Genomic DNA, 14,054 nt, shown 5'->3' on the forward strand with positions numbered 1-14,054 from the left:
ACCTTCACTTTTAAATGTTGCTACTTTGAGTTTGAAGACATGGATCTTGTATGAACGTTTATTAACAACATATTGAATTTTTCACACAGGGATCGTCTGACCAGGAATGATGTGATAGGAACCACATTTCTAAATCTGACCAAAATAGCCTCATCCGGTGGTGAGATTGAAGGTATGGTATTGCTCTTTCTCACTCTCTCTCTCTCACTCTTTGTGTGTGTGTGTGTGTGTTCCCTGTCTCATCCACATTGCATCTGTCCCTTCAAACAGATACACCTGCAGAAAATTGCACCAATCTGTCATCTGAAGGTAAAGAACCATCATTTTTTTGTATGAGGCCTCCCTATAGGGTGGCAGGTAGCCTAGCGGTTAAAGTCTTGGGCCAGTAACCGAAAGGTCCGTTGTTGAATACCCGAGCTGACTGGGTGAAAACATCTGTCTATGTGCCATTGAGCAAGGCACGTAATCCTAATTTGCTCCAGGGGTGCCTTATTACAATGGCTGACCCTATAAAACAACACACTTCACTGCACCTCTCTGGTGTGTGACAATAAAACTTTTTCTTTTGATTGCTTTTGTCAAACAGGGACAGCATTTGTAAATACTAAAGTTTGACTACAGATGTAGCAGAAGCACCAGACCACGTTGTATTACCATGTAAAAAAAAAGTGGGGAAATAACAGAAAAACAGCTTCCATCTCCAGACCATCAGATTGTTAAATAGTCACCCCTAGCTGGCCTCCGCCCAGTAGCCTGCCCTGTACTTAGTCACTGTTACTAGCCGGCTACCACCCTGTACTCTAGCCTGCACTTTAGAGACTGCTGGCCTACTGTATGTACATAGTCATTGAACACTGGTCACTTGAATACTGTTTTACCCACTTCATATGTATATACTGTATTCTAGTCGAGGCTCATCCTGTATAACTACTGCTGTACACACGTCTATTCATATACTGTCCATAGCGTCTATACACACCATTATATACATACATACAGTATATACAGTATATTTCTATTCCAGACTCATTCTGATATTTCTACATTTCTTTCTTTAAATTGTTTTGTATTTGTCTGTATTGTTTTTTGTATTGTTAGATATTACTGTACTGTTGGAGCTTGAAACATAAGGATTTCACTACTTCTTAGATAACTTCTGCAAAATATGTGTACGTGACCAATAACATTTGATTTGTTTTGTTAACACTGTCGCTCAGAGTCTGGTCGCCAGGCTAATTACACTGTACTTGGCAATGGACTGGAGTAAATATTACATTCATTCAAAATATCTGGAGCAAACCATTTCACAAAGAGAACCTGCCTTTTATTTCAGTGAGCAGTGGGGAGGCAGGGGTGGGTTTCCTCCCAGCGTTTGGGCCTTGCTACCTAAACCTGTACGGCAGTCCCAGGGAGTTCACTGGCCTACCAGACCCGTACGAGGAACTCAACTTTGGCAAGGTAAGACCATCCCTGGGGTTGAGGACAAGTGCTTCAGCTCTGGCAGGATGTTTTGTTATTTCTTATTGTAAATATTTACATATCTAACATGCACATCTCTCTCACAGGAACATGCAATTGTTAAGGTTCAGAATTTAAATTGTTGTAGAAAATTAGCTCTTGTAGTCAAGAAAATTATGAAGCATTCACCCAGGGTTTATTCAATAGTGACCTGTGCAGGGGAGACCTTTTCTGGACGCAGCCAGCATTGGTCTCTCTTAGACAAAATACATTTTAGCTTATATAGGCAAGGAACATCTAGTTTAGATCAGTATTCTCTTTTCTGATAAGTTTCTTGGCAAGCTTATCTATTCTATAAAGCATACAGGTATCCCCCCTCTTCAATGTATAACACGTGGGATTGTCACGTTTCATACTCCCCTTCCTCAAATCCAGATTGTCCGGTTCTAGTTCAACTTGGATAATAGCTTTAAAGCACACACTACAGTTGTCTAACACAATTGTCATTAAGCTGAATTTTTCCTTCACATTGACATTGACATTTTTTTTTTCTCAAGTAATTTCCTGTGTTGATAGGAACATCTTGTGTAGCAACACGATTACAGTATCACTGTGTTGTTTCGTCTCTGTCTCTGTCTGTCTGTCTGTCTGTCTGTCTGTCTGTCTGTCTGTCTGTCTGTCTGTCTGTCTGTCTGTCTGTCTGTCTGTCTGTCTGTCTGTCTTGTCTGTCTCTGTCTGTCTACCAGGGTGAAGGGGTGGCCTACAGGGGCAGAGTCCTCATCGAGCTCTCCACTCAGCTGGAGGGCAAAGCTGACAGGAAGCTGGACAACATCTCCAGTGATGACATCCTGGTGGCCCAGGTACACAGAGAGGGTGGGACCCTGTCATAGCTGAGATATTGTTGCTTCATGTATTAATAAAGGTCTGGAACAGGGTTAGTGTCAATTCCAATTGAAGGCAGTCAATTCAAGAAGTAATTTGAAATTCCAGTTCAATCATTTAAAAAAGGGCATATATTTTCCATGACTTCTCAATAAACTGTAAGGTGGAAGCTATTTACTTCAAAAGTAATTCCAATTACTTCCGGAATTGACTTCCTTCAATTTGAATTGACCCCAACCCTGGTACAAAACTTGCAAAACATAGAGAAGAACTGATGAGAAATGGATAGAGATAGCTAGAAGGGAAAAGTTTACCCTCCATCCAGATTTCTTGTGTGTAGACCAGTGTTTCCAAATCCAATTTTGTTTTTGTCCCACAGTAACACACCTTTAATGAATGTACAATGGAATTAAGCACTCCTGACCTCTTGTTTGTGCTTTCAGAAGTACCAGCGGAGGAGGAAGTTCTCGCTGTGCGCTGTGTTCCACAGCTCCTGCATGCTCCAGGAGCCCGGTGAGCCAATCCAGTTCGAGGTCAGCATCGGCAACTACGGCAACAAGCTGGACTCCACCTGCATGCCGCTGGCATCCACAACCCAATACAGCTGTGCTGTATTTGACGGTGAGAAAACCTAGACTATTCACCAGTGTTCTTCAACCTGATGGATACCCTCCTGGTGTGCTAGCTATTGTTCCAGCCCAGTGCCAACACATTAGACCTTGATTAGACCTGATATCTGAATGTTTACAAAAATAAAGATTTTTTTAGCACCCATGCTTCGAGAGCATGTGTTTGTTTATCTATCAATTCTAAAGGCACAAGGCAGACGAACTATACACAGTCATGCATATCAAAACAGGAATACATACAGTGCCTTCGGAAGGTATTGAAACCCTGTGACATTTTCCACATTTTGTTATGTTACAATTTAATAATGTTAGAGTTAGGCTGTAACCTATCAAAATGTGGAAAAAGTAAAGGGGTCTGAATACTTTCAGAGGGCACCATTCATGCCTAACAAAACTGCATTGCTGTTCCCAATGCAGTAGAGACATCCCCATACAGCAGGACTAAATTGTCAAGTTCTACAGGTATATACCACTCTGCAGCTTGTACTGAATATGACTTAGTTCTGTTTCTCCTGTAGGTAACCACTACTATTACCTGCCCTGGGCTGATACCAAACCTGTTGTCATCCTCACATCCTTCTGGGAAGACATTAGCCACCGATTGGATTCAGTCAACATCATCCTCTACATCGCAGATAGACTGGTGAGAAACACTTTCAACAAATCGACCAATCAAATAATCAATCAACCAATCATGAGATAATTCTCAGTTGTTGCAACTTATTATTTTGTTGTAATTTCTTCCAGGAATCCAACCTCACTTCTTTGAGAACAGCCATTCTTGCCAAAGCCTCAGAGGCGCGCTTGGCTGAGATCTGGCTCAAACTCATCAACCACATGATTGAGGATCTGAGCAAGTAAGACATTCATCGATTGTATCTTAGCTTATGATAGTTTCTTGCTAGGTTCTGTTAGCTTCCTTCTGACATATCCTAGCTTCATGCTAGATTCAGATCACTTCATGATGTGTTCTGATAACTTAATGCTTGGTTGTGATAATTTCATGCTAGGTTCTGGTAGCTTTGTGCTTGGTTATGATAGCTTCACCCTAGCTTCACATTCGTTAGTTAATGTGAGGTTGTAATAGTTTCATGCTAGGTTCTGATAGCTTCATGATACATTTTGATAGTTGAACACTAGCTTCTGATAGCTTTATGCTAGGTTTTTATTGCTTAATGCTAGGTTCTTATAGCGTCATATAGGTTCTTATAGCTTTAAAGCTTCTGATAGCTTCAGTATAGTTTCTGTAGCCTCATGCTAGCTTCTGATAGTTTTCAGGTACCAGAGCTTGAGGGCAGGCCCAACCTGACGGCGCTGGACGTCCAGATTAAGAAGCTGCGTGATTCGGCGGTGGCCAACATCAGAGAGATGGCCAAACGCTTGAAGGAGGAGGCCACCGACGTTATAGCCACTCTGACAGACATCGAGGACTGGCTGGAGAGACTGAAACAGCTTGCAGAGGAGGTCAGGAGCAACAAGACATTGACATTCTCATGACATTCAGGGTTCAATAGCACATTGATTATTGGGATGTCCTTAAAGTAAGTGCGTGACCTTATTTTGAGGGTGCCATGACTTGGTATGGGAGTGCCTAGCCCACTCAATTTGAACCCTGAGCACCAGCCTGTGAATTGAATTCTCTCTCTCTCTCTCTCTCTCTCTCTCTCTCTCTCTCTCTCTCTCTCTCTCTCTCTCTACTACTGTCAACGGAAAACTCTCTCTCTCCCCATCTCTTAATAATCTCTCTTTCATACCTGTCTTTCGCTCTTCCCTCAGCCCCAGAACAGTATGCCTGACGTGGTGATCTGGATGCTGCGTGGAGAGAGGAGGGTGGCGTACGCCCGTCTCCCAGCCAATCAGATCCTCTACTCCACCTACAGTGAGCAGGCCTGTGGGAAATACTGTGGCAGGACCCAGACCATCTTCATGCAGGTACTAGGATGGAGAACAGACGGATACTAGTGATAATAGTAGTAGTAGTAGTAGTAGTAATAAGTGTAGCAGTATGATAATGGTAGGGAAATTCTACGGCAGGACTCATACTATCTTAATGCAGGTATTATGATGGAGAACAGAGACTACTGATCATGCTACTACTATTATCACTAGTACTAGTAATATTAGTGCTAATAGTAGTAGTACTTGTTTAAGTAGTAGTAGTAGTAGTAGTAGTAGTAGTAGTAGTAGTAGTGGTATAATTAAGCAATAAGGCCCGAGGGGGGTGTGGTATATGGCCAATATACCATGGCTAAGGGCTGTATCCAGGCACTCTGTGTTGCGTCGTGCGTAAGAACAGCCCTTAGCCGTTGTATATTGGCCATATACCACACCCTCTCAGGTCTTATTGCTTAAGTATAGTACAGGGGTCGGCAACACGTGTCACACGAGCTAAAACCAGCCCGTAAGTGATTTTTTTTTACCCCCACCCCACTCAATGTTTTTTTATGGAAAAAATATATATATAAATAAATAAAGGATTTTTATATTATTTGGTATTTTTTTGCAGTAAAAAAATTATTAATTTAGTATTCACACAAATAAAAAAAGTGACGTGATCATGTCTCAATGTAATCAAGGTATGAAATTATTATTTTCAAATACAATCTCTTTTTGGAATTAGTTGTGGTCAGTTTGCAGTGTACAAATTATTCTAATTATGTTCCGGCTCCCGACCATCCGATCCGACAAAAATCCGCCCGCTGCTGAATCTAATTGCCTACCCCTGGTATAGTGGTATGATAATAGTACAGCAATACTGCAGCAGGACCAAGACAGTCTTCATGCAGTTATTACTAAGGTGTACAGAGACTTAAAACTGATGCCGCAGACATTGTTAGTGGATATTGAAGCGAAACTGGTTGAAATGACGTCATTATAATCAGAAACTGATGTCCTTTCAACTAGTTTTTCTCAGTTTTTCTCAGTTTTGGCTGCTGGGAAGAGGCTCAAAATCAATCAGTTTTGTGTCAATGTCCAATGACAATGTCTGTCAGAGTGCGAAGAGAGGAGTCCAGGGGGCAGATCTGTTTAAACGCAGGTGCATTGGTTTAAACCTGAGATATGGCATAGACATTCGGAGATAACATGCAGTTAGCTACTTGGCGTTTTCATAGGTGATGTACAGTAGGGTTGGATGATATACCGTATATACCAAATACCAGTGCTTTGGAAATAACCCAGGTAGGATTTTCAAAACCGTCAATATAATTTCAACATTAGCCGGTTAGCTAAAGGTAGCTAACGCCGATTAGTGCTAGATATGAAACTCTGTATACCGCTCAACCCCGATGTATAGTATTTCGTTTTGTTGTTTGTTTGTTTCGGCCAGTACCCCATGGACAAAAACAAAGGTGTGAAGATCCCTGTCCAGCTCCGTGTCAACATGTGGCTGGGGCTCTCTGCCCACGAGAAGAAGTTCAACAGCTTCTCAGAGGGAACCTTCAGTGTGTTCGCAGAAATGGTATTATTATTGTTATTCACATTGGTTTTGTGGCAATGCTTTGTTTTACAGTACTAAAGTTGGTATTTTAGCTGGTATTTACTATGCTGACGAATCTCTTTTCCCACACCCCCTCGTTCTCGCTCTTCACCCTCAGTATGAGAACCAGGCCCAGGTGTTTGGGAAGTGGGGCACCGCGGGGTTGGTGTGCCGGCATAAGTTCTCTGACGTGACGGGGAAGGTGAAGCTGAAACAGGAGCGCTTCATGCCCCCCAGGGCATGGGAGTGGGAAGGCGAGTGGTTCGTCGACCCCGAGAGAGGGTGAGAGTGACCTGTTGGCATGCTTAAACACACACACAAACACATGTACGGTGTGCGCGCACGCTCACACACGCATACTTATACTCATATCCACACACACTCACACAAACTCACTCAGACACACACACACACAGAAGTTTGTGGACCCTGATAGATGGTGTGTGGGAGATCTCTAGCGCTATAAATAATTTAATTTAAGTAGAAACTTCCTGTTTTCATTGTTTGTTTTCAGTAGCTTACATTTCAGTTGGACTACCCCACCCACACGAATCTAGCTTGGTCTGGCATTGTCTGTGGTTGTGGTTAGGGAATCATCCTCTTTCCGTCTCTATAGTACGGAGTCATAGTACTGAGTATAGTACTCAGTACACAATAGTCCCACTTCCACCTCATCCACTCCACCTAAGTCCTCATTGTTTGCTTCTGAATCAGGAGTGCACAACAGTGCACAACACCAGCCCCCTCATAGTACTCCTATAGAAACACTTCCCCAGACCTCATTGATTTAGTTGATTTGACTTTTCCCCAGACACAGTTACCTCATTGATTTGGTTGATTTGACCTCTTTCAATACATTTCTTCAGTGGTTCTGTAATCCTACCTTCTTTCCACTAGAAGTTAGCATTCCTGGTCTAAGTTCCAGTTGCCAGTACTCGATGGGTTAGTGGGATCAAGCCCGCTATTTGTGATGTGTATGTCTGTGTTTCGTTTTGCTATCTTTGTGGGGACCAGAAGTCCTCACAGGGATAGTAAAACCAGGAACATATTGACAAGTGGGGACATTTCGCCGGTCCCCACAAGGAAAAAGGCTATTTTAGGCTTATGGGTTAGGTTTAGGGTTACAATTAGGGTTAGGTTTAGGAGTTAGGGTTAGGGTTTGGATTAAAGTTAGGGTTAGGGGTTAGGGTTAGGGGTTAAGGAAAATAGGATTTTGAATGGGAATCAATTGTTTGGTCCCCACAAGGATGGTCAAACAAACGTGTGTGTCTGTGTGATTCAGCCTGCTAACAGAAGCAGACGCGGGGCACACAGAGTTCACAGACGAGGTCTACCAGAACGAGACACGTTTCATTGGCGGGGAGTGGAAGCCTGCTGCCGACCCCTTCACAGACGTGGTGAGACAGAGCAACACACACAGACACACACACTATTGCTAGAGACAACCCTGTCGCCTGTACTCAGACCCCTATATCTACAAGAGGGAAGAAATATGTAACACTGAGAAGTTAAGCTGACCCCTCAGTGTCACATTAATTATCTTTTTAGGACGGAATTTTATGTTCTCTTTTTCTTATTTTCTTACGAAAAGAGGCCAACGAAACTGAAGCCATTTAGTCTGTTTCCTATGCAATTTGATCTACTAGACTAAGTAGCGACAGGTGCTCTTCCATGGATTCATTTAATGCACATATCACTCACTGTCGTGTTTTAAGTCATGTTTCCCTTGAGAGCTGCATATAGCCTGGGTACCATTCCACTTTTTGTCTCTCCTTGTCATGCCAGGAATTGTAGCTAAAAATAAAAGAAAAGTTGTTTCTTAATAACAGTATTTATAGTTGTTCTTAAAATTCTGGATATTGAACGTTGAAATTGCCAAATGTTCAGACTGTTAGGCATATAACACCGAGTACAAGGAATGAAAACAGGTCTGGATTTCAGGCTAAGCTGCGTAGCCTTGATGTTTTCAAACTGTGATGCTTATTGTTTTGATGTCGGGGAGTTTACACAGACAGCTACCTTTTACCACAATCGTGCTTGTTTCAGTGAATCCCATATATATAGAGGCTTAGTTAAATACTTGAAAGGAGACTAGAAACCAATGTGAATCAATCCCTCCCACACAGAATACCCAGAGGGGAAAATAAAGTGCTACTTCCCTACTTTTATAAACGGTGTCTCTGTATTGTTTTGATGTTGTATGTGGTGTCATTGTCACATGTTGATATACAGCCATTGTGTAATGTTGGAAGTGACTGACTGACAGCTCTGTGTAGAATGGGCAGAAGAGCCAGAGTCCAGGGGAGATTGAGTGTCCTGCTGGCTGGAAGTGGGGGGATGACTGGAGTTTCGACAGCAACAGGGCTGTGGATGAGAAAGGTAAACAAGCACTGGAATTATTCTCCTTCATATCCATAACCCAGATGATAACACTGGAATTGATTTTAGAATGTACTGGTGTATACTTGTTTCAATCAAACAATCAATATTGTTTAAGGATTGCATTATCATATGTAGAACAATATGGCACTGTATTGTATACAATTTAATTGATACACCTCTTCTGTACTGTATTTTGACTTTACCTATTATAACCAATAACCTACAGTATAAAGCTGAATGTCCTCTGACTCTGTATACCGTTTGTCACTGTGTGTGTTGTGTACCAGGTTGGGAGTATGGCGTCACCATTCCCCCCGATGACAAGCCCAAGTCCTGGGGAGCAGCAGAGAAGATGTACCACATCCACCGCAGGAAGAGACTCTTACGACCACGCAGGAAAATAGCAGACACTAAAGCAGCACCTGAGGTGAGCGGAGGGGGAAGAAGAGAAGCGGAGGGAGGAGGAGAAGGAGGAGGAGGAAGGGGAGGGAAGAGGAAGGGGAGGGAGAAGGAAGAGGAGGAGTTGAAGGAAGAGGAGGGGGAGGGGAAGGAGGAGAAGGAAGATGAGGAGGTAAGGGAGGAAGAGCAGGAAGAGGAGGCGGGTAGGAGAAGGAAGAGGAGGGGAAGGAGGAGGGAGGAGGGAAAGGGGAAGGAGGAGGAGAAGAAGGGAAAGGAGGATGGAGGAGAAGGAAGAGGTTATAGAAGAGGAAGAGGAGGGCAAGGAGGAAGAGAATGAAGAGGAAAAGGAGGAAGAGGAGAAGGAAGGGGAAGGAGGATGGAGGAGAAGGAAGAGGTTATAGAAGAAGAGAGCAGGAAAATGTTTAGTGTGCAGGGTAGAGTGGAAGCATGTGTGTGTCTGTATGTCAATTTCAAGTGCTAAAGTTCAAGTTCTTACACACTGTCCACTGCCTCTCCGTTGACTCTACAGAGGCGGGATCCCGGCGAAGGCTGGGAATACTCGTCCTTGATTGGCTGGAAGTTCCACAGGAAGGAGCGTTCGTCTGACACATTCCGCCGTCGCCGCTGGAGACGCAAGATGGCTCCGTCAGATGGGATAGGAGCGTCAGCCATCTTCAGACTGGAGGGGGCGCTGGTCAGTAACTTCTTCTGAGTTCAAAAACAATTGACTACATGGGAAGGCTAGACTTAAACTAGACTCTCATGCCACACATCAAAAGTGCTTCATTTTACAAATGTTGTTTTTTCACGGACAGAAGATTGACTATCAATCATCAATTTTATAATTGTTGCTCTCTCTCAGCTGTGTGACTGGGTTGTGGAGACAAATAAAGTACTACTTTAGTTACAAAGTGTTAGGTTCTAGATAAACAGAGTAAAAAACTCACAGATGCTTATTAAAGCTCATTAAAGCTGCATAAGACAAGGAACATATTCACACAAGCACTGGTATTTAATCATTTCTACTATGCTGAGCCCCTCGTTACCCATCGGAACCTCCAATACACCTCTGTTGCTCTCCAGAAGATTAGTGATATATGTTCTTCCTCACTTCATCTAACCTGACCTCTGCCCAAATTCCTCACACCTCCCGGCTGTCATGTTGACTTGTAACAGACTGTGTCTCTTCTCATCCCATAGGATCCCTGATGGCTAACAATAACATATCCCGACAGAATGTAAACATTATACATTCCCTCTCTCCCTCAGTGACATGAACACATGTATTTCATATCTAAAGGTCAGAACCCATCAAAAGGTTTTGGGAAACCCAGTCCATGATAATAAAATGGAATTTGGCCAAGTGCCTTTTAGTGTGTTATCTTGATTATAATATCCTCTCATTATTCTCCTCCATCTGCCCCTTCCTGCCCAGTGATCCTGGTTGGCAACGCACTCAAAAAGCACAGATTAGACCAGAGTTGACTCATGCCCCATTTATTTATTCACGGTGGTGTGCTATTTGTGCTGCTGTACCATCATGGGCCCTATCCAGAAACAAACCCAAACCCCTAGTCCCTGGACACTTATGGAGATTCAAGAGGATTGGATAGATTTAAGCAATATCGTTATAGCTCCAGCAGGGTCCAATAATCTAAAATCTTCTATGTGTCTAGGGGGTAGGGTCTAGGGTTTATTTTTGGGGACTGGGCCATGGTTGTGTTGGTTGTGTTATTATGTCCTGATGTCATGTCATGATGAGCTTGTAATCAATGCACATATTTTCCTAATGGATGATCATGATAAAGTAATAACTATAAAATAAAGTTATCAACTTTCACCACTCTAGAATTACCCATCTCTCTAATGAAGGCATTGCTAGTCCTGTTCTGGTCTCTGTCTCTCTGGCTGTGTTTACACAGGCAGCCCAATTCTGATCTTTTTCCCACTTATTGGCAAAAGAGCTGATCTGATTGGTCAAAAGACCAATTAGTGGGAAAAGGTCAGACTGGGGGTGTCTTTGTAAACATAGTCTCTGTGTTTTGTCGACAGGGGGTAGATGTTGATGAGAAGGCCAGTAAGGACGCAGCCAGACTGTTTGGTGCCAACACACCCACCGTTTCCTGTAACTTTGACCGTGAGTAACATTGACCCATGCCAGCTGATTGCAAACACTGATTAAGTGATTAAGGCTGTGGCCATACAGAGATAGATGAAAGAGTATGAAAAACACATAAGCATTGGTCACGGTCCGATTTTTCCATCAAAAAAGTAAAAGAATTTCCACATTTTGCATACGAGTTGCATATACATAACAAGATGGACAACATCAGCATTTTTTTGTTGACAGATAGACATTCATCATCTCCTTTGTTCGTGAAGGTATGACTCCACTTGAAAAAACACTGGGCCAAATGTTGTTGTTTTTTATGGAGAATCTCTATCTGGCAGCAGCCTAAATGTTGATTTCTCCTCAGATTCCTCCACTGCTCCTCCTCTCAGGAAGTCTGGGCCCACACTTTTCAGATTACATTAAATCACTATCGCTCTCTCTTCAGGGTCGTATATGTACCATCTGAGGGTGTATGTCTATCAGGCCAGGAATCTCATCGCCATGGACAGGGACAGCTTCTCAGGTGAGGAACATCATAAAATGTAGATAAATGGATAGCTCACTTTTTTTCAACTTACCAAGTGGGTTGTTACATCCAAACCATTTGTTTGTTAGCTAGTTATTGAGCACCGTCCACAATCTCCTGGCTAGCACTTTTGAAACATCTAAGCAATACTAGTGGGAACAGACTGGGTTGTTTCCACTGGCCTTGCATGGGGAAAGAGAGAGGTGGAGGTGGAAGCGTAACCCGATCCTCACAGTAGCTGTAATTCAACCACTAGCTGATTAAATCAGTTTTATCAATACAATGACTGTGCTCTGGTCTCCTGCTTCAGATCCCTACGCCCATGTGTCCTTCCTCCATGTGAGTAAGACCACGGAGGTCATCAGGGCCACTCTGAACCCCACCTGGGACCAGACCCTCATCTTTAATGACATCGAGATCTATGGAGACCCCCAGACCATTGCACACAACCCCCCCAACGTGGTGCTGGAGCTCTATGACAGTGACCAGGTGGTATGTACCCTATCCTACCCTACCAGTTGTAGTGTATTAGTGACACTTAGTGGTGCAATACCAGCCGAGCACTGTACATACATGTGATACACTTATGTACATGTATGTGGTCAATGTGTGTAACCACCACCAAGTACATTTCAATGAATCCTGTGAGTCCGAGTCAGGTCAATATATTACACCCGTCAATTTCCATCCACTGCCTGCTCACCTGGACTTATTCACCTGTGCCCTGATAAGTCACATCCAGCCCTGTCTATTTCAACAGTGTCATATTGTAAGTTCAAGAAAATTTCGGTACCATTGTTTTTGACTAGTGCAAGCAGTTGATACTTGTCTAGCTATCTGTTATTCTTATTTGTTTAAGCGTGTATGTTGGAAGCATCTAGGATGAGTGCACTGTCCTTGAGACAAAAAAATAACAAAATAACTGTTGTTTGTGTTTTTCTTTACTGTTACTCTTGTACTATTAGCTAGTCATTTTTTAAGGTTTTACTTGAAATTATCTGGATATGTGGTTGTTTTGCCTACTTTAGTTGAATGCACTGATTGCAAGTTGCTCTGAAAAAGAGTGTCTGCTAAATGTACTAAAATGTAAATGTAGATGCTACATATCCCTGTGCTGTGTCCGACTCACAGGGTAAAGACGAGGCCATGGGTCGCTGTATGTGTCCCCCTGTGGTGAAGCTGAACCTCGGCACGGTGGTCTCCCCCAAACTGCTGTGGTTCCCCGTCACCAAGAAAGGCCGCAACGCAGGAGAGATGCTGGTGGCTGCCGAACTATTGCTGAAAGAGAAGGTAAAGTACTACCCAGCTAGCACATAATGTTCTGAGAACCGTATGTTTCTTAGAGCTTGGTGAAAGCTTTGTGGTCCTATGGTTATTTTGCATACAACCTTCCCGCAACTTTCTGGGAATGGTGCAGGATAGTTACTTGGCTTTGGAACATTCTCAGCACATTTGAGGAACCTGACAAAAAACGTTATTTTCTTGGTATTTCATTACTTTAACAGAACATTTCCTAAAAGTTCAAAGATGGTTACATTCAATTAAAATGCTGGTAATGTTCTAGGAACATTCTCCAATTTGTTTGACATTGGGAATGTTCTCAAATTGTTCCGAGAACGTTAAGAAACAACATTCTTCTGTGGGAATTTCAGTACTTCAGAATAACTTTTCCTACAGGTTTCCTCATGGTTCTATTTAAAGTTATGTTCTCAAATTGTTCCGAGAACGTTAAGAAAACTTATTTTGTAACGTGCACATAACGTTTTTAGAATGTATGTTAAAAACATATACATTCTGTTCTTCTCAGCATCAACAAAACTCTCTCTATCCTCTGTCTTGTTAAGTGTGTTAAGGTTTGTTGGCTGCGCCCACTAATTGGCCACACCTGCTCTTAATGAGTACTTGTTTCCTTTGAAATGGGGTCTGTTTGAATAGACTAAAATTAACAGCTTTGTATGAGTTTAAAAAAAATATGGCATGCTAGCTCCAACCTGGTGGTGCAGTGAGCTAATTCCATGGATAGACAACAGAAGCTCATAGGTTTGCATCTCACTGACGCTGTGCCACAATAAAAAATAAATGTGTTTGCATGATTAATGCCTAAGCAAATTCATGTTCATGTGTCCTGTCTGTGCTTGGAGTTCAAAACAGTTAACCCAAACTAAGCTAGCAGTTTTATTAAAAGTC

General features: G+C 42.7%; 1 protein-coding gene across 2 annotated transcripts in view; it reads left to right on the forward strand.

The window, feature by feature from the left end:
• Window positions 1–14,054, forward strand: part of LOC115171197 (myoferlin-like) — a 65,466-nt gene that overhangs the window by 29,649 nt on the left and 21,763 nt on the right. For both annotated transcript variants that reach the window (XM_029727779.1, XM_029727780.1), the window contains 19 exons: window positions 90–172; window positions 271–309; window positions 1,334–1,458; window positions 2,205–2,318; window positions 2,784–2,961; window positions 3,488–3,612; window positions 3,717–3,826; window positions 4,241–4,433; window positions 4,746–4,901; window positions 6,298–6,429; window positions 6,566–6,729; window positions 7,730–7,844; window positions 8,724–8,826; window positions 9,117–9,256; window positions 9,758–9,922; window positions 11,281–11,365; window positions 11,787–11,864; window positions 12,178–12,359; window positions 12,999–13,157. In XM_029727779.1, the coding sequence (XP_029583639.1) occupies window positions 90–172; window positions 271–309; window positions 1,334–1,458; window positions 2,205–2,318; window positions 2,784–2,961; window positions 3,488–3,612; window positions 3,717–3,826; window positions 4,241–4,433; window positions 4,746–4,901; window positions 6,298–6,429; window positions 6,566–6,729; window positions 7,730–7,844; window positions 8,724–8,826; window positions 9,117–9,256; window positions 9,758–9,922; window positions 11,281–11,365; window positions 11,787–11,864; window positions 12,178–12,359; window positions 12,999–13,157 (2,446 nt within the window). The remainder of the gene's footprint in view (window positions 1–89; window positions 173–270; window positions 310–1,333; window positions 1,459–2,204; window positions 2,319–2,783; window positions 2,962–3,487; window positions 3,613–3,716; window positions 3,827–4,240; window positions 4,434–4,745; window positions 4,902–6,297; window positions 6,430–6,565; window positions 6,730–7,729; window positions 7,845–8,723; window positions 8,827–9,116; window positions 9,257–9,757; window positions 9,923–11,280; window positions 11,366–11,786; window positions 11,865–12,177; window positions 12,360–12,998; window positions 13,158–14,054) is intronic.

This window comes from Salmo trutta, chromosome 32, assembly GCF_901001165.1.
Source record: "Salmo trutta chromosome 32, fSalTru1.1, whole genome shotgun sequence".
Lineage (NCBI taxonomy): Eukaryota > Metazoa > Chordata > Actinopteri > Salmoniformes > Salmonidae > Salmo > Salmo trutta.